Here is a 24,820-nt window from a genome sequence, read left to right as displayed (position 1 = left end):
AGTTGGTTGATGAGCTGGTTCTGAACAGTCACGGTGATAGTCTGATTGTGGCTCGTGGTTTTCAGCCTATGAGCTTCAATTATCCTTCCTATGTGAATTTACTAAGTATGGTGCATGAGAGTTGATTGTGGCACGCATTCCAAGGGAAGGACGGTCCAATATGACGTTTTTATTTTACTTTTCAGATTATGTTGTTAAAATAAAATCTTAAGCTTAATTAGTAGTTGTCTAGGTACATTGAACTTGTTGCTTTAAGTGTTGTAATTAAGTGAAGAGTGAATGCTCAAACTCTCCACATTATTGGCTACTCATTTCAGCTCATTTGAGGCTATATAAAGCCTTGAAGTTTATGAATAAAATAAGACCAGAAATTTAGAAAAACTTGTTTTGAGTTGAAAATGGCTGCGGCCAATCCTTTGTTTTTATTCAACGCGTTTTGAGTAAATTCACGATCATTCTCAATAGGTCTTGAGTTTGGTCCCCATTGTTATTGTTATAGGTCTAACAATAGCAAATATCCCATTGGTTAGATTTATTCACATAATTCGAAACAAATATCCTTTATTTCTTGTTTCATTCACATATAAAAAAGCACATAAAAATTACCTTTTATCAATTTCAACAATCAGACAGTCATCAGCACTGTTCGATTCAATAAATTCCGCTTCCGCATTCACATCATATAAACTCCGCTGCCCAATTCGCATCATAAGTGGTATCAGAGCTTCAGCTCTTGATTTTCCATAATCGAGACGGTCCTAGACATGTCAAAGCCAATTTTTAGTTGAATTTCCGATTGCGATTGGAGTTCAAAGGTTAAACTTGAACAGGTAGTTTGAGGGTTAATCGGTTTTGCATCTCGGGAACAAGTTTCTAGTAATTTGTTATTCAAGGCGTGACGGAGACAAAAAAAAAATTACAAAAAAAAAAAAAGCTACTGTTCACAGCCGTGTTACTGTTCATCCGTGAGAAAACAAAAAAAATTTGGTCCCAAAGGGTCTTAAGGTGTGTCGAAGTCAAGATGTTGGTTGAATTTCCGGTTGCGATTGGAATTCAAAGGTTAAACTCGAGCGAGGTAGTTCGAGGGTTGATCGACTTTTGATAACCCATATCATAGGTTCAAGAATCGGGACGATTCTTTTTCAAGAAAGGGCGGATGATGCGATCCAAGTTAGTAACTCGGAGTTGGTTGATGAGCTGGTTCTGAACAGTCACGGTGATATTCTGATTGTGGCTCGTGGTTTTCAGCCTATGAGCTTCAATTATCCTTCCTATGTGAATTTACTAAGTATGGTGCATGAGAGTTGATTGTGGCACGCATTCCAAGGGAAGGACGGTCCAATATGACGTTTTTATTTTACTTTTCAGATTATGTTGTTAAAATAAAATCTTAAGCTTAATTAGTAGTTGTCTAGGTACATTGAACTTGTTGCTTTAAGTGTTGTAATTAAGTGAAGAGTGAATGCTCAAACTCTTCACATTATTGGCTACTCATTTCAGCTCATTTGAGGCTATATAAAGCCTTGAAGTTTATGAATAAAATAAGACCAGAAATTTAGAAAAACTTGTTTTGAGTTGAAAATGGCTGCGGCCAATCCTTTGTTTTTATTCAACGCGTTTTGAGTAAATTCACGATCATTCTCAATAGGTCTTGAGTTTGGTCCCCATTGTTATTGTTATAGGTCTAACAATAGCAAATATCCCATTGGTTCGATTTATTCACATAATTCGAAACAAATATCCTTTATTACGAATTTCCCGGTCATAGATCGTATGTTTGATTTCAAGGAATTGGATGATGAGAAAAGATGCAAATATGGAATTCTGAAATTAAGCAAGGGAGCATCTCTTTGGTTTGAAGGGTTGAAGGCCAAGAGGGTGCGCGCGGGGAAAGAAAAGATTGATTCTTGGGAGTCTCTGAAACGTAAACTTCGTAAAAGGTATGTGCCAACGACCCATAGGTTAGCTACATATCGTAAGATTGCTGATTTGAGACAAGGAAAATTAAGTGTTAGTGAATGTATTGATGAATTTGAAAACTTATGTTTGATGGGTGAATTGGAGGAAGTAGAAGAACAGAAAATGTCGAGATTTTTGCGTGGATTGAATTATAATATTGCTAGTTCCGTTGAGTTATACCCATATTCTGATTTTGATACTCTTTGTGGTCTTTGTTTGAAAGTGGAGTCACAAGGGAAGTCTAAATATGGGGGAGGGTCGAGTTCAGATTCGGGGAAGAACAAATCATGGACCAAAACTGAAACAAACCCCAAAACCGAAACACCTAGTAGCTCATTTGTGAGTCCTAGCAAAGCCACGGCATCTTCAAATGCTACCCCTAGGACCACGGCCAAAGAAACTAATCTGTCCAAAGTCCGTTGTTTCAAATGTCAAGGTTTCGGTCATTACCAAAGTACGTGTCCAAACAAGAGAGTCGTGACCTTGAGAGAGGCGGTCGAGTGTAGGGACGAGTTATTGGCCGAGGAAGAACAGTTGGGTGAACTGTTTAATTTCAATGAAGGTGAGGAAGAGGACGAGTTAGTAGAGGACTATGAGGCACCAATTTACGACACTAATCTGGTTTTGCGAACCTTGCAAGTAAAGACTTTACCTACTGATTCGGAACAAAGAAATCAATTATTTCATACCAAGTGTCGGGTAAATGATAAGTGGTGCAGTCTAATTATCGATGGGGGTAGTTGTACCAACGCGGCCTCCACTTAAATGGTGTCAAAATTGGGTCTTTTGACTACTAAACATCCACACCCATATGCATTACATTGGTTAGATGATGGTAGTAGCGTTAAGGTGACAAAACAGGCCCGGGTTGGTTTGGTTATGGGTTCCTATGTCGATGAGGTGTTGTGTGACGTTATTCCCATGGATGCTTGTCATATTTTGTTGGGTCGACCATGGCAATATGACCGGGATGTATTGCATAGAGTGAGGAGTAATGAGTATGAGTTGAAGGACAAGGGGAAACGGATTGTGCTTAAACCAATGTCACCACAAGCTGTCCGTGCTTTGGGTTCAAAACCGAAAGCAAAAGCCCATCTTTGCTATGTTGATTGGAGAACGGGATGTGGAGCGTGCCATTGATGATGGAGAACAAGTTTATTTGCTTGTTGCTAAAGAAAATTCGAGTGCTAATGTTGTTTTGCAGGAACATAACCCAATTGACGAGTTGCTTGAAGAGTTTGGGGATGTGTTTCCCGATGAATTACCCGCTGGTTTGCCTCCTCTTCGAGGCATTGAACATCAAATTGATCTTATTCCGGGCTCAACTCTTCCAAATAAGGCTGCTTATCGATGTAATCCGGAAGAAACAAAAGAACTCCAAAGGCAAATTGATGAATTAATGGAGAGGGGCTATGTGCGTGAGAGTATGAGTCCTTGTCTTTTAAATTCGGTGTTGCTCGTACCAAAGAAGGATGGTTCATGGCGTATGTGTGTTGATAGCCGGGCTGTAAACAACATAACCATCAAATATCGCTTCCCAATACCGAGACTTGATGATATGCTTGACGAGCTTCATGGTTCGGTTATCTTCTCAAAAATCGACCTTAGAAGTGGTTACCATCAGATTCGGATGCGTGAGGGTGATGAATGGAAGACGGCTTTTAAAACGAAGCATGGATTGTATGAATGGACCGTCATGCCATTCGGTCTTACCAATGCTCCAAGTACCTTCATGATATTGATGAATGAGGTACTTAAATCCTTTTTGGGCAGATTTGTTGTAGTTTATCTTGACGATATTTTGGTGTATAGCAGGAGTATTGATGAGCATTTTGAACATTTGAGGCAAGTGTTTGAAACCTTGCGAAATCAGAAACTTTATGGGAAGCGAGAGAAGTGCTCTTTTCTTGTGGAGAGCGTGGTGTTCTTGGGATACGTGGTGTCCAAGGATGGTGTCTCGGTTGATCAATCAAAAATCGAAGCAATCCGATCATGGCCGGAGCCTAAAACAGTTAGTGAGGTACGATCTTTTCATGGGTTTGCTTCTTTTTATCGACGGTTCATTCGTAATTTTAGCACCATAACCAGCCCTATTACGGAGTGTTTGAAGAAGGGCGGGTTTGAATGGGGTGTGGCTGCTAAACAAGCTTTTGAATTGATTAAGGAACGGTTGTGTACCGCTCCTATCTTGGCGTTACCTGATTTTTCTCAACCGTTCGAAGTTGAGTGCGATGCTAGTGGCGTAGGTATAGGTGCTGTTTTGATTCAAGGGAAAAGACCTATAGCCTATTTTTCAGAGAAGTTGGGTGGAGTTCGATTGAATTAATGCGAATTGGGTAGCGGAGTTTATATGATGTGAATGCGGAAGCGGAATTTATTGAATCGAACAGTGCTGATGACTGTCTGATTGTTGAAATTGATAAAAGGTAATTTTTATGTGTTTTTTTATATGTGAATGAAACAAGAAATAAAGGATATTTGTTTCGAATTATGTGAATAAATCGAACCAATGGGATATTTGCTATTGTTAGACCTATAACAATAACAATGGGGACCAAACTCAAGACCTATTGAGAATGATCGTGAATTTACTCAAAACGCGTTGAATAAAAACAAAGGATTGGCCGCAACCATTTTCAACTCAAAACAAGTTTTTCTAAATTTCTGGTCTTATTTTATTCATAAACTTCAAGGCTTTATATAGCCTCAAATGAGCTGAAATGAGTAGCCAATAATGTGAAGAGTTTGAGCATTCACTCTTCACTTAATTATAACACTTAAAGCAACAAGTTCAATGTACCTAGACAACTACTAATTAAGCTTAAGATTTTATTTTAACAACATAATCTGAAAAGTAAAATAAAAACGTCATATTGGACCGTCCTTCCCTTGGAATGCGTGCCACAATCAACTCTCATGCACCATACTTAGTAAATTCACATAGGAAGGATAATTGAAGCTCATAGGCTGAAAACCACGAGCCACAATAGAAGCATCATCGGTTTTATGGCAAGCAACAAAATGAGCCATCTTGGAAATCGATCAACCACCACCATGATAGCATCCTTACCACGTTGAGTGCGTGGCAAAGCAACAATGAAATCCATTGAAACATCATCCCACGGCCTGACCGGAATTGGCAAAGGAGTATACTCGCCCGGTTTGAACTTGCTCTTCGATACTTGACAAGTAACACACTTACCCACGACATTGTGAACATCCTTTTGCAATCGTGGCCATAAGAAATGTTCTTGCAAAATCTCCACGGTTTTTGCCACTCCGAAATGGCCAGCCAATCCTCCACCGTGAGCCTCCCTTACGAGTAGTTCCCGAATAGGATTCTTAGGAACACAAAGTCGATTTCCTTTAAAAAGAAAACCGTCTTGGATCAAATACTCTCCCTTAGCTCCTGATTTGCACTCAAGATATATTGCACCAAAATCTCCATCTTCAACATAGTAATCTTTCAAAGTTTCAAAGCCCAAGAGACGAACATCAAGCATGGACAACAAAGTATATCGACGAGATAAAGCATCGGCTACAACATTACTCTTCCCATCTTTATATTTGGATGAAAAGTGAAATGATTGTAAGAATTCAACCCATTTCGCATGCCTATGATTCAACTTCTGCGGCCCATTGATATACTTCAAAGATTCATGATCGGAATGCAATATAAAATGGTTAGGACGGAGGTAGTGACTCCAATGATCAAGAGCCCGGACAATAGCATAAAATTCTTTATCATAAGTGCAATAATTCAATCGAGCTCCACCCAACTTCTCTGAAAAATAGGCTATAGGTCTTTTCCCTTGAATCAAAACAGCACCTATACCTACGCCACTAGCATCGCACTCAACTTCGAACGGTTGAGAAAAATCAGGTAACGCCAAGATAGGAGCGGTACACAACCGTTCCTTAATCAATTCAAAATCTTGTTTAGCAGCCACACCCCATTCAAACCCGCCCTTCTTCAAACACTCCGTAATAGGGCTGGTTATGGTGCTAAAATTACGAATGAACCGTCGATAAAAAGAAGCAAGCCCATGAAAAGATCGTACCTCACTAACTGTTTTAGGCTCCGGCCATGATCGAATTGCTTCGATTTTTGATTGATCAACCGAGACACCATCCTTGGACACCACGTATCCCAAGAACACCACGCTCTCCACAAGAAAAGAGCACTTCTCTCGCTTCCCATAAAGTTTCTGATTTCGCAAGGTTTCAAACACTTGCCTCAAATGTTCAAAATGCTCATCAATACTCCTGCTATACACCAAAATATCGTCAAGATAAACTACAACAAATCTGCCCAAAAAGGATTTAAGTACCTCATTCATCAATCTCATGAAGGTACTTGGAGCATTGGTAAGACCGAATGGCATGACGGTCCATTCATACAATCCATGCTTCGTTTTAAAAGCCGTCTTCCATTCATCACCCTCACGCATCCGAATCTGATGGTAACCACTTCTAAGGTCGATTTTTGAGAAGATAACCGAACCATGAAGCTCGTCAAGCATATCATCAAGTCTCGGTATTGGGAAGCGATATTTGATGGTTATGTTGTTTACAGCCCGGCTATCAACACACATACGCCATGAACCATCCTTCTTTGGTACGAGCAACACCGGAGCAAAGACAAGGACTCATACTCTCACGCACATAGCCCCTCTCCATTAATTCATCAATTTGCCTTTGGAGTTCTTTTGTTTCTTCCGGATTACATCGATAAGCAGCCTTATTTGGAAGAGTTGAGCCCGGAATAAGATCAATTTGATGTTCAATGCCTCGAAGAGGAGGCAAACCAGCGGGTAATTCATCGGGAAACACATCCCCAAACTCTTCAAGCAACTCGTCAATTGGGTTATGTTCCTGCAAAACAACATTAGCACTCAAATTTTCTTTAGCAACAAGCAAATAAACTTGTTCTCCATCATCAATGGCACGCTCCACATCCCGTTCTCCGATCAACATAGCAACATGGGCTTTTGCTTTCGGTTTTGAACCCAAAGCACGGACAGCTTGTGGTGACATTGGTTTAAGCACAATCCGTTTCCCCTTGTCCTTCAACTCATACTCATTACTCCTCCCTCTATGCAATACATCCCGGTCATATTGCCATGGTCGACCCAACAAAATATGACAAGCATCCATGGGAATAACGTCACACAACACCTCATCGACATAGGAACCCATAACCAAACCAACCCGGGCCTGTTTTGTCACCTTAACGCTACTACCATCATCTAACCAATGTAATGCATATGGGTGTGGATGTTTAGTAGTCACAAGACCCAATTTTGACACCATTTCAGTGGAGGCCGCGTTGGTACAACTACCCCCATCGATAATTAGACTACACCACTTATCATTTACCCGACACTTGGTATGAAATAATTGATTTCTTTGTTCCGAATCAGTAGGTAAAGTCTTTACTTGCAAGGTTCGCAAAACCAGATTAGTGTCGTAAATTGGTGCCTCATAGTCCTCTACTAACTCGTCCTCTTCCTCACCTTCATTGAAATTAAACAGTTCACCCAACTGTTCATCCTCAGCCAACAACTCGTTTCTAGTAATTTGTTATTCAAGCATCCGTGGCTCGTGGTTTTCAGCCTATGAGCTTCAATTATCCTTCCTATGTGAATTTACTAAGTATGGTGCATGAGAGTTGATTGTGGCACGCATTCCAAGGGAAGGACGGTCCAATATGACGTTTTTATTTTACTTTTCAGATTATGTTGTTAAAATAAAATCTTAAGCTTAATTAGTAGTTGTCTAGGTACATTGAACTTGTTGCTTTAAGTGTTGTAATTAAGTGAAGAGTGAATGCTCAAACTCTTCACATTATTGGCTACTCATTTCAGCTCATTTGAGGCTATATAAAGCCTTGAAGTTTATGAATAAAATAAGACCAGAAATTTAGAAAAACTTGTTTTGAGTTGAAAATGGCTGCGGCCAATCCTTTGTTTTTATTCAACGCGTTTTGAGTAAATTCACGATCATTCTCAATAGGTCTTGAGTTTGGTCCCCATTGTTATTGTTATAGGTCTAACAATAGCAAATATCCCATTGGTTCGATTTATTCACATAATTCGAAACAAATATCCTTTATTTCTTGTTTCATTCACATATAAAAAAACACATAAAAATTACCTTTTATCAATTTCAACAATCAGACAGTCATCAGCACTGTTCGATTCAATAAATTCCGCTTCCGCATTCACATCATATAAACTCCGCTGCCCAATTCGCATCAGGGGAGGGGTCCGAGACGGGTGAGGGAGAGAGTCGCTGAGACTCAGCCACAACAGCTCGTGCCTCCACAACATCAGTTTCCCAGCTACCCTTTTTTTGGTGAAATGTGAGTATGATATATATTACGATCACAAAAAAACGTTGATTACATACAATTTTTAAATTGCTCTGCAGACAGACCTGCTTGAGCATAAGACCAGAACAAAATCAACCAACTATCCCTTGTTATTCAGCAACTATAATTCCCTATCTATGGAGCTAGCTTTGTTCTGCTCTGCTGAGAATCACCTGCTGCCCATTGTCGTTTCTTCCAAGCTTATTTCTAGCCCTTCTCTTCACCTCCTCAATGATGCCTGCAGATAACACAGCCGGCCTGACCAAGACTGCATTAACCCGAGCGTTATTTCTCTGGGACCATTCTTTAGTCTTGAGATGAGGGTGAGTGAGCTAACGGCGAGGGTATCTGCCACCCTGACGCTCCAAAACCTACACGAGATGGCTTATGTACAAGGCATCGGGACCACCTCGGCGCAACCGGTATGGAGGAGAGGTGTTGGTGATGACAGTGGGGTCTTTCACTCTTTTGGGGTGGATTAGACTACTTGGGGAGAGCCTCCGAGTTATCCTTACGGTTGTTTGGCACCTTGGCGCGTGGGAGTAGACTCAGGGGTTTGAGTCACCGCAGGCGGGGAGACAGGAGATGCTGGCATGTCCGGAGAAGGAGGTGGTGATGAGGAGATGGAGGAGCCGGCCTTGGAGTGATGTTCTTTCCTTGTCTTATATACATTTTGTCTCATGGATTTATCGTACTTAGTACTTGGTTGGTTGGAACTTTTGTTATACTTTGGTTTGTATTTGTCCATAAGGCCGTATTTTGGATGATTTTAGATTTGTTATGCAGGTAATTGGTGTTGGAATTGAAGTTCCGACTTATATATGTGTTTCCTTGGTATCACAAAGTAGCAATTTGGAGGAATGTGACCTGTGTCTACTCGATCGAGTGCCCCTCACTCGATCGAGTGACTGTAGAATTGATTCAGAAATGCTCTCTGATTTTGACGTACTCGATCGAGTAGCTGATGAACTCGATCGAGTAACCCCCAAGCTCGATCGAGTGCTCCTGTATGATGGTTATTTCGTTCTAAATTTGTTTGGGTCTTCATGCTTGTGGTTCTTGTGATAATTGTTCCTTTGTTTTGATAGGTGACAACATCGTCGTATCTCAAGACTTGTTCGTAAGGTTATATATATATATATATATATATATATATATATATATATATATATATATATATATATATATATATATATATATATATATATGTGTGTGGTTTATACAATTTACTCATGGTTTATACACTTTTGCATGCTAAATCGAATTACCGCAAGTAACATGTCGAATGATAGTTATAATTCTGTTGCATATTTTATAAGGTCGCGTAAGAAATTAATTGATGTAAAGGAAGTATCATGGTCGTTGTGAGTCCCAACGTAGAATAATTTGTTCATACTGCCAATGTGGAATAAAAGTTATCGCCTTGTGTAATAGTTACAGTTATCTTGAAGGTGAACTTCGGGAACAAAGTTCCTTTTAAGAGGGGAAGAGTAATGCCGCATGGGAAAATGACGCAATTATGACAATCTTATAGTATTTTGAGTAGTTGTGCGAGTAATTAGTAGTGACTACTGTATAATTGTTGGGAATTGTTGATTAAATTGTCATGTTATTGTATTTCGTTTCCAAATAATTGTTCACAAAATTGTTATATAATTGAATGGTAATGGTGGTTAAATAATTGAATTGTTGCTGCATGATTGAGTAATAGAAATGACTTAAAGGAATTAATGTAAATGAATGCTATGTTATTTGTGTGTAAACGATCGATAATCTACTGCTTTTGGGTGTTTGATAACTAATGATTGTTGCCAAGTAATTGATGGAGGAATAAACAGATAGTCGTGTAGGCTTATATTGGAGTTATGACATGAGATGAGTGCAAGTGATAGTCGAGTTGGTTGTTCTTGTATATAATGTATGTTTGGTGATGTGATAGAAAGTCGTGTTGAGTGATGTGTGCTAAGGTAGATGATGATGATGGTTGATGAACATTCATATCGGGGTGGTATTCATGAACGGTTGTGTTGGTCCTTGTCGGAATGGATAGTGGTAGGTTGCCTTGGTTCCTTTGCCTTGTGTCGTGGGGAAGGATGAGTTGAACTTCGGGGACGAAGTTCTTTTTAAGGGGGGAAGACTGTAATACCCGTCCTTTTTTAGACCCGTTGACCGACGTTGACTGACCTGAGACACCTATCTAGACCTTCGGAAACCTTACAAGTGAAACCTTGTGACGTTGTGAGTCTTTGAGTTCGTGTTACTCGATCTAGCGGAGGCTACTCGATCGAGTAGCTTGGGAACTCGATCAAGTAGAGGCCACTGGATCGAGTAAGTGGGTTACTCGATCGAGTAACGGGAATTCATCGGGGAATAATAAATCGTAAAATCGTGAAACCCAAATCATTTCTCCTTTCTTCCTAAACCTAGATGCCGTCATTTTACTTCTCCTTCAGCATGTTTCATCCCCTTGAAGCCTTTGAGAGTGGTTACACCTTAGGGATGGGATGCTTGAGTCGGGTAGAGGTCTTGACGCCGGATTGCTTTGCTTAAGTATGTTGTCATCATCATCATCGTCTCCCTTGATTTCAGTTATGTTTATTGTAGTAGTAATAGATGGTTATGATGGATGTTTTAGGTGGTTATGGTGGTTGCTTGTTATCTTATGGTCGTGCGCGGAATCACTGCGGTTGCTAAAGGTAGGTTTTCCTACTCAGTACTGTTGGGTGTCTAGCATGTCGTTTGTATTACGTAGTTGGTTTTAATACCGTGGTTGGTGCTGTGAATTGGTCGTGATTGGTTATTGTGATTGTTTGTCCGTGGTTTTCGAGGTGCGTCCTCGGCTGAGTGGAGTCACTTGCGGGAGTGGCTTAACACCCTTGATTCGCCCTCTGTGGAACCCGCCACAGAGGGGATGTGCACATTAAGGAACATGGGTTATCGCTCGGTTGAGATGAGCGGGGCTTAGGTGGGAACGACTGCGGTCCCCCACTGGCAGGACTGGGCCTTCGAGCAGTCAGAGATGTGTGGTTGGTTGGAGGAGGTGGTGGTGTATGTGTATTACCGTGTTCGTTGTGTCTGCTTTTGTACTTGTTACCTCCGTTATTGACCTTGTGTGGTATTGTTATATTGTCTTCTTGTGTTATGTCTGTCGTGATCCACTGTGGTGAGCAGTCAGTCTTAGCAGGTTGATGTATGGATCATAGCTGGGTGCTTGGAGGGACGAGTCTACCACGAGTCATGGCAGAGATAGTTTTACATAGTTGATAGTAGTCACGAGTTGTACCTTTGTTTTGTTTAAATCACTTGTAATTTAATATAACCGTTCCTTTTTCGACATTTGATTATTATTGTCCTCGGGCAACCGAGATGGGAATGCCCTTATCTGCTAGGGAAGGTTTTGTTAATGCTCCTTGCTAGATGGGGGTGTTACATCGCCACTCGACCAAGTGGGTGTTGTAGCTGATATTTTTACACGGGTTTAACCCTCTACTCATTTCTTATCTTCTTCTTATGTTGTTTTCACCCCACAACTTCAACATCAAAATTTATCCAAATTTATTTGCAAAACTCCATTTTTGTAATTTGTTACTTGGGTTAAGCTTTCTAATCCATTTTCCGTCTCAAATCTCTTCTTAATTAGCAATGTAAGTAGACCATCTTTCCTCTTGTTTTCTCCATCTTAATTTGTTTAGATCTACATTAATTTGTCCAAGATTTCTCAATTTCTTTACATGTTTTTGCTTAATTCATAGTAGTAAATAGCTTTCTATACCATTATTGTTGCTAGAAATCAAATTTTTATGTTAATTTTGCCACAAATGGTGGAACACGAAAATGGTGTTCTTGAGCTTATAAATTGATTTTTGATGCTTGTTGTTGGGTTTAATTGAACAACAAAGGCTTAACCTTTGTTGTTATTGATGGATGTTTTTTGGTATGTGAAAAAAAAAAATATCTTAAAACCCTGTCTTCAATTTTCAAAATATAGAGAGGTCATGCCCAAATTTTGATTTTTCATGAGTAAAACTTGGTTTATTAGCCTTATAAGATTAACATATTTGTTGGTAATGTGGTATATGATCTTAAAACGAAACAAATTTCGTCTTAAAATTGAGAAAAGTTTCGAGGTTCTCCTAAGTACCCATGAACAAATTATAAATTATGTCTTAAATATGGTTCAAGTATGTTGCTAGGCTATAAATTTAATGATTGTTGTTATAGCATGTGTAAACTAAGGAGTTTTCATCCTAAAAATATGACCAATTTCTCAAAACTTTGGTACTAACCATGTCAAAATTTTGAATTTTATGCTCACTACATGTTTTACTTACTCATGGTTACCTTAAATCTCAAATAATGATACTTGGGGGAGCTATACGTCGAAAAAAAATTTCCGTCTTAAATGTTGACAAATTTCCCGAAATTATTGTGACAAGTATAAATAAGCTTTGATTTTAAGCTCGTGATGTACTTCATTTACTCCTTATTATCCTAATCTTTGACTATAATGCTTTGTGAAGTTGTACATAAGAGTTTTATCTGCCTTAAATTTTTCAAAAATGGGTGGTATACCTACCCGGATTTTTACTTTTAAAAGTTGGGTTTTATCCTAATCGATCCCTAATGCTTTGAATTTGACCTATAGTGACATGTACCATCCAATGACGGATTATTCTGTATTAGAGTTTTCGAGAAATTTGAGACAAATGACCTTTATGTTAAAGTTTTAATATAGCAATTCGCGTTTGAGTCAAGTTTAGTTAAAATTGCATAATAAGGAAGAGCATTTTACAAAGTTAGTAAAGCTGCTATGAGTTTTGAAGTTGCTTCGTTTTACAATGTCCATGGTATTTCAAGTGTGCTATTAAGACAATTTGCGATTTGATTGAAATAAAAAGGAAGTCATGCCGTAATTTCTTTAATTCCATTTTCGGGTTAAGTAAGCTTCTTCTCAATGACAAGCTCGTGTCAAGGGTTTATTTTCAAGCATTGGTTGTTGATTTAAAGCACTAAGGATAATTTTTATCCGTCCCAAACCATTCAATTCTTACCTCTTCCGTATCCATTCCGGATTGTCTTAATTCTCACCACTCCTATCCGCAATTTGACATGTGAAATGGATTCTGTGGTGCGTCAAGGCTATCACGGAACGCGAAGAGCAATCAAGCAAGAGATGCTCACCAAGAGCCAGTGGTACCTCCAGGGATTTAACCCCCGGGATTTCTAGGCATAGAGTTTGTGTGTGAGCCCAATAGAATGATTTTCTCACCCTAACCCTTAGGCATATGTCTCCGACAATATGCATGAAATTGGGAATAGTCATCAAGTTTGGGAATTGGAAACACTAGGAAGGTATGTGGCCTATACAAAGCTTTGAGTTGAGTGAGTTGATCAAGAGATAACCTATAAATGATGATTGGAGTGCGACCAAGGTTGGATATTTAGCGGTTGTTCGGACTCATAGTTAGCAAACAGAATTTAAAGGACAAGTGAGACTGACCTTATTGAGTATGACTCGAGTATTTTGGAATAGAATATGTTTAAATTGAGATTTATGGAATGATGAGCGAATAATTGAGGTACCAAGAGTAAAAGAGAATGATGACGTGAGTTAATAAAAACGTTTTTGGAGGGTGTGAGATTTGCCTTGAGGAATGGTATGAATTGAATAAATGGTTACAAAGGTTCATGAAGCCGGGAAATGAGAGAAAACACTAGAACCAGAGATGAGTTGGAGATTTTACAAGTTTTGTAATCCAACATTCAAAAAGAATTTTGTTATAGGTTCGGGTGAACCCGTGTGAGGAGGTCGCGTTGTCGGCCGTTGAAGGAAATGTAGAATCATATACATTATAACATACTCTTATATGTCTAATAATTTGTCATAAAATTAATATACGGAACTTATGCATGCAAACAATAAAATGAATAGAGGAGAAATTATGTCCTTACATATTTAATTTCGGATATTTGGGCACAAAAGAGATCACCTTTCTCTTTTGTTCTTGAGCTTATTCCAATGGAAGAATGAAGATCTAAGTGTAAGATCTCTCCCTATGCTTTATACCCAAGGCTCCTCTTAATTAAAATTAATATTACAAGTACTAGTTATAATATTAAATTTAGAAGAAAATTGAACCAAAAACTTTATAAAACCCTTATGTGTTTTCGGTTTTAGAGAGAAGAAGAGAGGATTTTATTTCTCTAGAAAATCTCTATTTTGATGATGGAATTAGAATGAATACACTACTAAACATTTTTAGTGTTATTAGGTGAAAAATAGGAAAAACAATGATGGCATTTTTCTTCCCAAAACCGTGTAAGAGGAGAAGGAAAAAGAAGCCAATGCATAGAGAAATTGTTCTTCACAAGGAACAATAGGTTTGCATGGCTAGGGATGCCTTTAATCATTGTGTTTTCCACTAATTATAAACAACATATAATTAGCTAAACACCTTCTAATTTTTCGGCCCTTTGCATAATATGGTGTCCATATTATTTTTGTCAATTGTCTATATGTTACATGTCACATGTCACATATATTTGTTTATGTATTTTTATCATATTAAAAATCAACGTATTAATAAAAATACGTCACATACAAAAATTGACTTAGTAATTTCATAATTACTTGTGCCAAAAATTTTACCAATTTATAAATCACAACATATTGTATTTATATCAATTCATTCAATTTAATTGTTACATTAAACAATTTATTTCATCCGAGTAATTATACAATTTAATTACTCAGACCGTATCTTATTTAATCACATTTCAATATGATACGTAAATTTTACTTCCAAAATCGTCCGTCAATTTTCAAGTAATTTAATTAACTCGTAACATTATACGATTAATTAAATAATCAATTAAGAGTATTGCCCTTTAGGTATGACCTAGGGGGTCAACTGATCACCACCGTCATACGACAGTAATGTCAAACTCTAGTCAGCCAATCATTACCGATATATGTTGACCAGTTGACAGTAACAATATTACTTCCCAATTGTATTCATTTTAATGAGACTTAAACATGTGATCATCATGATCAACAGTCGTGATCGCATTATTGTCGGAGGACACATATTCCAACAATCTCCCACTTGTCCTCGACAAGTGTGCGTCACCAATTCTCTTGTCCTATTACTATCTCCCACTCAATGCAAGGTGTCTTTCGGTCGTACTTGCAAGTGATCATATCGAGAGTGGTTTCCTCGATCCGGAGAATAACGATTGACCGGATTTATCCACTCTGGATGCCATCCGAGCGTGGCCACGCATTTCCAGTTCATTACTCCTCGAGTGGCCCTGAGATATTGTTATAACCCTGACTAGGGGTGGACAATTCCTATCGCACTCATTCCCTTCGACTAGCCACAGCCATCATAACCCAAAATATGCCCATTTGACCCCATTTACGAAGGTCGTAGTAACACAAATCAAAGTTAATCTGAAACTGTGCCATCTTAGGCGAATAGTCTTTAGTCAAAAGAATCGACTCATTTGAATACTATAGTAGCTCTCGCCACGACCAGGCTATATAAATTTGCAGAACTCTATAAGCGGTCATAAGGCCCGACAAAATGTTCCTAACAATCCGCCTATGTGATCGACTAGTCATCACACATGACTCTATGGCACTTGAACTTGCCATCAATCGCATCACACTCTAGTCACTTCGAGACGTCACCTCATATAAGTAACTATGGGCATAAACAATGTTAATCCATGTTCACTTTAACGGGGTTCAATTGTCTCCACAACCCGTTTGGATATATCAATGTACCAAGTGAGTTAATAATAACTCAAACGACAAATGTCGACATCACACTCGGGTAGTCAATATCATATTACAACCTTGTGATGTTTATCATAAGTGTAAACACTTATCGATTGCAATAGAAGTTTAACATCCCATGTGTCCACGTGTTCAAACTTCTTACACTTGCAATTTCCTTCACATTCATGTTCTCATACCATGAATTTTACCAAGCATACATCAAGGTTCTCGACCTTGGTTTTGGTTCTTTAACTTGAAAGAACTTTCTTATCGATCATCTCATAATGAACGAATTTGTGATGAATAATACAACTTGTACCGATCAAGTATTCCATCCACACACAATGCACTAGGTATATGTTTTGTAGAATCTTGTAACAATTGACAAGATTATTAGCTTAGTACTTCTCACAAGTCCTAGCTTTATTAGGAAAGATTGTTTTGAATAACCTCTTATTTAACCAAGTATCTTTCCAAAACTTCTCATTTCTCTTTATGGGCTTGAAAGATTTGGGATTCTCATAAATCCTCATATGTGCTCGGATTTTCTACAATATGTGCAAACTCTTGACACACAATAGAACATCCGTCAATCACTGAAATCGCTCATCGGATTCTACTCGAGAATTCATGACGCTTCTATTATGGCTCACCAAGTCAATCATCATGCTCTTATGCATATGATTCATAATTGGACATGTACATGATTATTCTAATGGCGGAAACATTAGTTACTAATAATCATGAGATCAACCGTTCATAGGTTCAATGAACTACCATGACTGCTAATGGTAATCCCATTTTCATTCATACGAATAACCTACGCGTATGTTGATGTGATGTGTATCTCTTAATACTAATCCAACATCCCATGATGTAATTGGATTCATCATTGTCCATTTTCATCCAGAATTGAAAACTCAAAAGCTTCTTTATGAAAGAAGATATTAGCTCGTCATTCTTTAATGAGTAATGAGTTTTATACATTCAAGGATGATAGCTCCCACTAAATTCTATGTCTTCACATGAGAATTTCCTAACTCCCACTCAATTCTACATATTTCGAGATGACTTCTTAATCGAAATTTGTCAAGAATATAAATATAAATTACTTTGCCAAGTTACTAGGATAAAACCATATATGTTCCCATCATATCCTTTCAAAAATGCCTATTTTGAAGTGGTCTCATCTCAACCTTACGGAAAGAGATTTTAAATCTCTAACACACTCATGTCATAATGATGTGTAGCAATGTCATTATTCAAATACAAATAATATTTAGAATAGGTCCTTCGGAATACCCTTTCGGAAGGAGGTTTAACCATTTCATAGGGAGGTTAAACAATGACATTTGCGGTTAAAACGTTGGCTATTGAAGATATCGGAATATCAATCTTTGCAACTTGATCATAACTAGTATGTTACTATGATTCATTTAGGCTCTTAAGTAAAACTCATGATTGAAACTATTGGTCAAATGATTCATAACCTTAGTCAAAAGCTTGTTAAGACTTTACATTAGTCATTATTCTTCCAAAACTTCTTTTGGTCTCCTCGTGTAGTTATCTTGAGAATAAACTCTTGTGATTATTCCACTTGGTCTCTTAAGTCATTTAGAACTAACTTGAGACTATAGATCTCATCTATTTGGTATACTATGTAAATAGATATACCTTCATTCAAATCATTCTTTCTTGCGTAGATCTTCATTTACACAAGTACACAATTATATCTTGCCTTGTGTGTTGTGTCCTCATTTTTCTCCCACTCTATCTTTAGAATGAATACACTAAACATTCAAAGATAGCATATGAGACACAAATTAATGATGTTGAAGTATAAGGAGGACTACCTCATAGGTTGACTAATTGTTATAGATTTCATATGTGTACTTGGTGGTTGACATACCTTTAAGAGAGTTCATAGACTCAAAATCACTTCATTAATGATCATACACAAGCCTTAAGCATGTGGACATATAATGAAACCGGTCATTATATTTGTCTATTAGATCACTTTAAGTGAATAATCTTATGTTTCAAAACGCAAGCAATTTAAAGATGAAATTTTAGAACATAAAGGATAAATGATAAAACGTGTGACTTGGGTTGCAAACCAAGTCACTATCATCCAAAATACAAACCATTATCCAAAATACCTTTCCATGTCGAACACGGAAACTTAAAGTTCTAAAATTCAAAACATAACTTAAAATAAGACAATGAAAAACAAAGCTCCATAAAAGCTATCCTTAGCTTCTTCATGGTTTTTTATGCTTGCTTTTCTTTTCCTTTGTCTTTGCTTGGTGGCGGCCCTATTTACAATAAAAAGGGAGATACATTATCACAACTTTGCATCATAATACCATAGTTGAATTTTGAAACACAAAAGAAGGTTAGTCATTTACCTACTGGAGTGATCTTTCCAGCTTTGATATCACCAAGGTATTTGGAACAATTCCTCTTCCAATGTCCCATGCCATTACAATAATGGCATTTGTCAAGAGGACCCTTCTTGACTTTGGAGGTGCTAGCTTCACAAGACTTAGCTTTGGTGAATGTGGGAGCTTGCTTTTTACCCTTTCTCCCATTCTTCTTGAACTTCCCCTTACTCTTTGTGCTTATGTTAAGCACATCCTTGGGAGGGTTCACATTTAACCCCATGTCCCTCTCGGCTTGCACAAGTAACTTGTGCAACTCCTCAAGAGACACATCCTTGTCTTGCATATTGAAATTCACCCGGAATTGCACATATGCCTTAACCTTAGACAAGGAGTGTAGAATCCTATCTACGATGAGTTCTTTGGGGATTTCAACCTTTTGAATCTTCAAGGTCTCGACAAGCTCCATGAGTTTGAGCACATGAGGGCTAACCTTTTGGCCCTCTTTGAAGTCGAGATCAAAGAATGCCGCGGCCGCCTCATATTGGACGATCCGCGGAGTTTGTGAAAACATGGTCACAAGTTTGGAGTAAATCTCATTAGCATTGCCCATTTTGAAGGCTCTCCTTTGGAGTTCCGCCTCCATCGCAAATATTAAGACATTTTTCATTGCGGCGGACTCCTTTTGGTAAGCCTCATAGGCTTCCCTAGTGGCCGCGGTGGACCTAGTGGTGGGCTCGGGTGGAGAGGCCTCGGTAAGGTAACGAAGCTTGTCGTCACCTTCGGCGGCTAATTTGAGTTGGGCATCCCACTCGGAGAAATTTGACCCATTCTTTTCAAGTTTACATCGATCCATAAAGGATCGGAGCCATGATGAAGTAGCGAGTGGTGTAGCATTAGGAGTTGGTGTTGCCATTTGTTATGAATAAGAAGTGGTCTACAAAACAAAATAAGGAGTAAAACAAATGTCGTTTTAATTATACTCGTAAAAATGTATGATTTAAACAAGTTATAAGCATTTTTCTAGTGACCTCTACCCAACTAGATAAATGATTCCAAGACCCAAATTCATATTGACTTAGGCACGGTGGGGCCGATACATCCTTTATCAATACAACTCGGTGGATTAACGTTTAATCGATTCTACTTTTAGAACTCTTGGTCGATAATATTACATTAACAATTATCTATAGCCCAAAACACATCGACAAGGGCACGGTGGGGCCGATACATCCCTTATCAAATACTTTTGTTGAGTTCAATCCAAATTTCGAATAAATGTGTCCATGATCCAAACCCACATTAACTTGGGCACGGTGGGGCCGATACATCCCTCATCAACATGAATTCGGTGGATTAACATTCATCACCCACTTCCCCTACGTAACAAGGTTTGTACCCCGGTGTGGCCGAGTGCACTCCCTCACGAAATAGGTTTTCATGGTTTCTACTATTTGGTAAGGCCATGTCTCAATTGATAGTTTTAGCGAGAGGTCATGTCAATTTATTATCTATCACGTTTTAAGTGAACTAAAGCGGTGAACTACGATAATTCTAATTGACACGGTCGATAAACTCGATAAAAAGACAATGCATGTTTAGTTATGGCGATTTAGCGATGCATGTGACATAAAATAAAATGCAAGCATAAAGATAAATAAATCCTAGTATGGCCTTTCCTAAAATAGAAAAACTATTAATCTATTACATATTCGGAAACCAACTCCATTGGTCCCTTGAACTTCGGTTGTGGCACGCATCTCGAGGTAACACCGTCTTTATGTATCGTCATTCTTGAAGAAATCCGTCTTTTGGAACTCCGGAATGAATAAAATTACATAATAAATTACATAATTTCCTATTATACATTTGTAACTAAAATAAAATAAATCTATTAAATATTACAAAACGGTGATACGAGATCACAATAAAAATTACAACCGAATCGATATTCCCATACATTTCGGGAAATACCAATTAAAATCTAAGGCCATACTAAGTAAAATTACATAATTCAAAATTACATAAATTAAAATTATGACAATCATAAATAAAAATGCAGCATTATAATATGTATGAACATGCTCAATTTTTATGCTAAATCGCCTTTAAATTGCCAATATCGTATATTACTCGGTTTTTTACGGATTTGCGTGATTTCAACATTTTATAATCACAAATATGCATAAACTCATATTTATGCACTAGTTAATTACCCTAACCACTTAGGACTCAAAATATAGTCTTCACTAATAATTTGACCATAATTAACTTTTATTTACAAATTTGTTCATAAATGGACCAAAATTACAAAAATAAGCTATTTAACTTCAAATAAATCACAAAATTTCAAATAAATTCAAAATTTGAAATTTAAAATTCATGAACATTCTGGAAAAATCCATGACACTCATAATGTTCAAAATCTTAGGTTAAAAATTTCGAAAATTTTCCGGAAAAACAATGTTGCGGTTTATCGATATTTAATAAAATAATCATAAAAACATGGAAAAATTATTTTCATTAACTTTTCAATTTTAGATCTGAAAAATATAATAAAATGCAACATTAGACGTTTTTCCTAAGTCATAGATTATGTTTTATTAATTTTCAACTAATAATGTCACTATTTATGCCATTTTTCTTCAAAAATTCATAAATCATGCTAAAAGACTTCTTTATAGCCAATTATTTTACACACATCTTGTAAAATTGCATGTGACAACATATAAATTTTCTATGACCAGATTCGAAATTTAACTCATATTAACCTATTTTTCTCTTAAATTCATATTTAATAAAGAAAAATTCATTTTTCGAGCATAACAAGTGCAAAAATTATGAAAATTTACAGGTTATCTCAAAATAATATATGTAACAACATATCCAAAAACCAAGTGAAAATTCGAAGTATAGCTAATTTTCGACCAAAAATGACATTTTTACTCATAAAATCACATTTAAATGTCATTATTATTGAATATGAACAATAAAAATCCGAAAAATTAACCAAAAATCCTAAAACACTTTAGGACCAGAAATATTAACATGCATGTAATTATTTCGTGATATATCATAATAACACAAATTTTACAAGTTTTATTTTGTTATTCATATAACTCGGAAAAACTTTTAACAAATTTGCATGCAAACAACCGTGGCTCTGATACCAATTGAAGGAAATGTAGAATCATATACATTATAACATACTCTTATATGTCTAATAATTTGTCATAAAATTAATATACGGAACTTATGCATGCAAACAATAAAATGAATAGAGGAGAAATTATGTCCTTACATATTTAATTTCGGATATTTGGGCACAAAAGAGATCACCTTTCTCTTTTGTTCTTGAGCTTATTCCAATGGAAGAATGAAGATCTAAGTGTAAGATCTCTCCCTATGCTTTATACCCAAGGCTCCTCTTAATTAAAATTAATATTACAAGTACTAGTTATAATATTAAATTTAGAAGAAAATTGAACCAAAAACTTTATAAAACCCTTATGTGTTTTCGGTTTTAGAGAGAAGAAGAGAGGATTTTATTTCTCTAGAAAATCTCTATTTTGATGATGGAATTAGAATGAATACACTACTAAACATTTTTAGTGTTATTAGGTGAAAAATAGGAAAAACAATGATGGCATTTTTCTTCCCAAAACCGTGTAAGAGGAGAAGGAAAAAGAAGCCAATGCATAGAGAAATTGTTCTTCACAAGGAACAATAGGTTTGCATGGCTAGGGATGCCTTTAATCATTGTGTTTTCCACTAATTATAAACAACATATAATTAGCTAAACACCTTCTAATTTTTCGGCCCTTTGCATAATATGGTGTCCATATTATTTTTGTCAATTGTCTATATGTTACATGTCACATGTCACATATATTTGTTTATGTATTTTTATCATATTAAAAATCAACGTATTAATAAAAATACGTCACATACAAAAATTGACTTAGTAATTTCATAATTACTTGTGCCAAAAATTTTACCAATTTATAAATCACAACATATTGTATTTATATCAATTCATTCAATTTAATTGTTACATTAAACAATTTATTTCATCCGAGTAATTATACAATTTAATTACTCAGACCGTATCTTATTTAATCACATTTCAATATGATACGTAAATTTTACTTCCAAAATCGTCCGTCAATTTTCAAGTAATTTAATTAACTCGTAACATTATACGATTAATTAAATAATCAATTAAGAGTATTGCCCTTTAGGTATGACCTAGGGGTCAATCGATCACCACCGTCACACGACAAGAATGTCAAACTCTAGTCACCAATCATTACCGATATATGTTGACCAGGTTGACGAGAAACAATATTACTTCCCAATTGTATTCATTTTAATGAGACTTAAACATGTGATCATCATGATCAACAGTCGTGATCGCATTATTGTCGGAGGACACATATTCCAACAGCCGTGACATAGGAGAGATGAGTTTGAGTTTTAATAATTGAGATATATGATGGTGAATTTAGTAATACCAAGCTTGGTTTTCGCGGTTATGAGAGTAAGAGTATGATACATAATGCGTGTGAATTTAATCATGTTGTTAAGAGATTTAATCACTTGTGTTATATAGTATGGGCACTTAAGCTAAGTGTGTGTGCATGAAGTGTGAAAGTAGGGCGAGGTTCCGACCTATGACCGGTAGTATACATGTTGTTTTTAAAGTTGCCTCCCAATCGTCAAGTGGAACGGCCACGGTGTACATTGTGACCGTGTTGTAGTGCTTAATTGAGTAATGATTTTGTATTATTCCTTGAGAATAATGAGTGGTTAGGCCATGTCTATGAGATAGTGTAGGTGTTGTGGATACCGATGTGACTATTGCGGTTGTCGGTGACGGTATGGTGATACCCTCGCTGGGTGTGGGGGAGGAGGTATAACAGTTGCGAGAAGAACGATGAAATCGTATGTTTATGAAGTTAGTATTTCTCGGACATTTTATTTTAATTGTTTAGTAATGATGGCCATAGGCCAAGAGTAGTTTTAAATTTGGTCGTTTGATGGTGTATTAATCACCATCGGAATTTATTAGCATTTGAGTGATGAAATAGGAAAGCTTGAAAACGAGTTTTAGAACGAAAACATTCTGTCCAGGTGACACTCTACCGAGTGCGCCGTGCACTCGACCGAGTGGCCTCCTACACTCAAGCGAGTGGTCTGCTTTGACCCTTGTTTTGTCAATACTCGACCTAATATTTGGTGTATACCTTTATTTCACGATTTATAATGGTTGGTGTGTGTCGGATAAACATGTTGACCCCATATGGGTGAGACCTTGTGAATTGTTTACGTTTGACCATATTATGTGGCTTTCGCTATTTAAAAGTGAAATTAAAATGAAAGTTGTTAATTGACATGTGTGATTGGATGATAAAAATGATGTGACAATTGTAAGTGGTGCACGTTAATTATCATGAATTCATTTTGGTATGATAACAACGTCTATATTATGTGAAGCTTTATCATTACTTGTGTGTCTCATAGTAGTCTCGAATCAATAACCAGAGTCTTATGATGCTAGTAACGGAAGTATTGATGATGGACGAAAACGGATGTGGAAACACATATGTGATCATGTAGTGGATTTGACGCGGTATATGCATGGCATGATGTCTGGAAATGAGAATGTTGAACATGGTTAAGTCACATAACGAGAAATTTTGGCATTTTCTGATTGTTTCATAGAGTTCGCATATTCGTGATTTGATGTGCATACATGTGAGTGTATGAAATTTGACGATATAAATACGTAAGACTAATTGAGACATACCGTGTGATAGATATGTATACATATAACCAATATGAGTTGATTGTTATTTATGGGATTATAAATTGGACTCGTAGGTTTGACCTTGTGCTTGACCTTTTGGGAGGCTTGTAGATATATATATATATATATATATATATATATATATATATATAATCAGGATCCTGTGCGAACTAAATTATGGTGCGAACTGTACGAACCAACGAAAACAAATTGACTACGGCATTTTCAACCAAAATCACACGCGCATATCTACTTTTCCTATTCTCTCTCCTCTTCTTATCACACAACAACCAGCCAAGTATCATTCTTTGCCGCTCGCAATTTGTCTGTTGCCGGCCACCCACTCTGACGGCGACTACGATCACGACCACCAATTACTCCGGCGACTTCTCTTATATAAAGCTTATCTCACCTCTTCCTCCAACCCAACCCCTAATTTCTGTCATTTTTTCCCAACAACCACTACTACCAGTCTACCACCAGTGGCAGTAACCGACGGCCTTGACGCCGGCCTG

General features: G+C 37.1%; 1 protein-coding gene across 1 annotated transcript; it reads right to left on the bottom strand.

The window, feature by feature from the left end:
• Positions 1-6,543: 6,543 nt before the first annotated feature.
• LOC141613827 (uncharacterized) lies at positions 6,544-7,272 on the bottom strand. The gene is made up of 2 exons (XM_074432572.1): positions 6,886-7,272; positions 6,544-6,834 (listed from the first exon to the last, which is right to left on the bottom strand). The coding sequence occupies exons 1-2, from the start codon at positions 7,270-7,272 to the stop codon at positions 6,544-6,546; spliced, it is 678 nt and encodes a 225-aa protein (XP_074288673.1).
• Positions 7,273-24,820: the final 17,548 nt, after the last annotated feature.

Source organism: Silene latifolia, chromosome 11, assembly GCF_048544455.1.
Source record: "Silene latifolia isolate original U9 population chromosome 11, ASM4854445v1, whole genome shotgun sequence".
NCBI classification, from domain to species: domain Eukaryota; kingdom Viridiplantae; phylum Streptophyta; class Magnoliopsida; order Caryophyllales; family Caryophyllaceae; genus Silene; species Silene latifolia.
The sequence above is the reverse complement of the archived record's forward strand: the minus strand, read 5'-3'. Positions and strand labels throughout refer to the sequence as shown.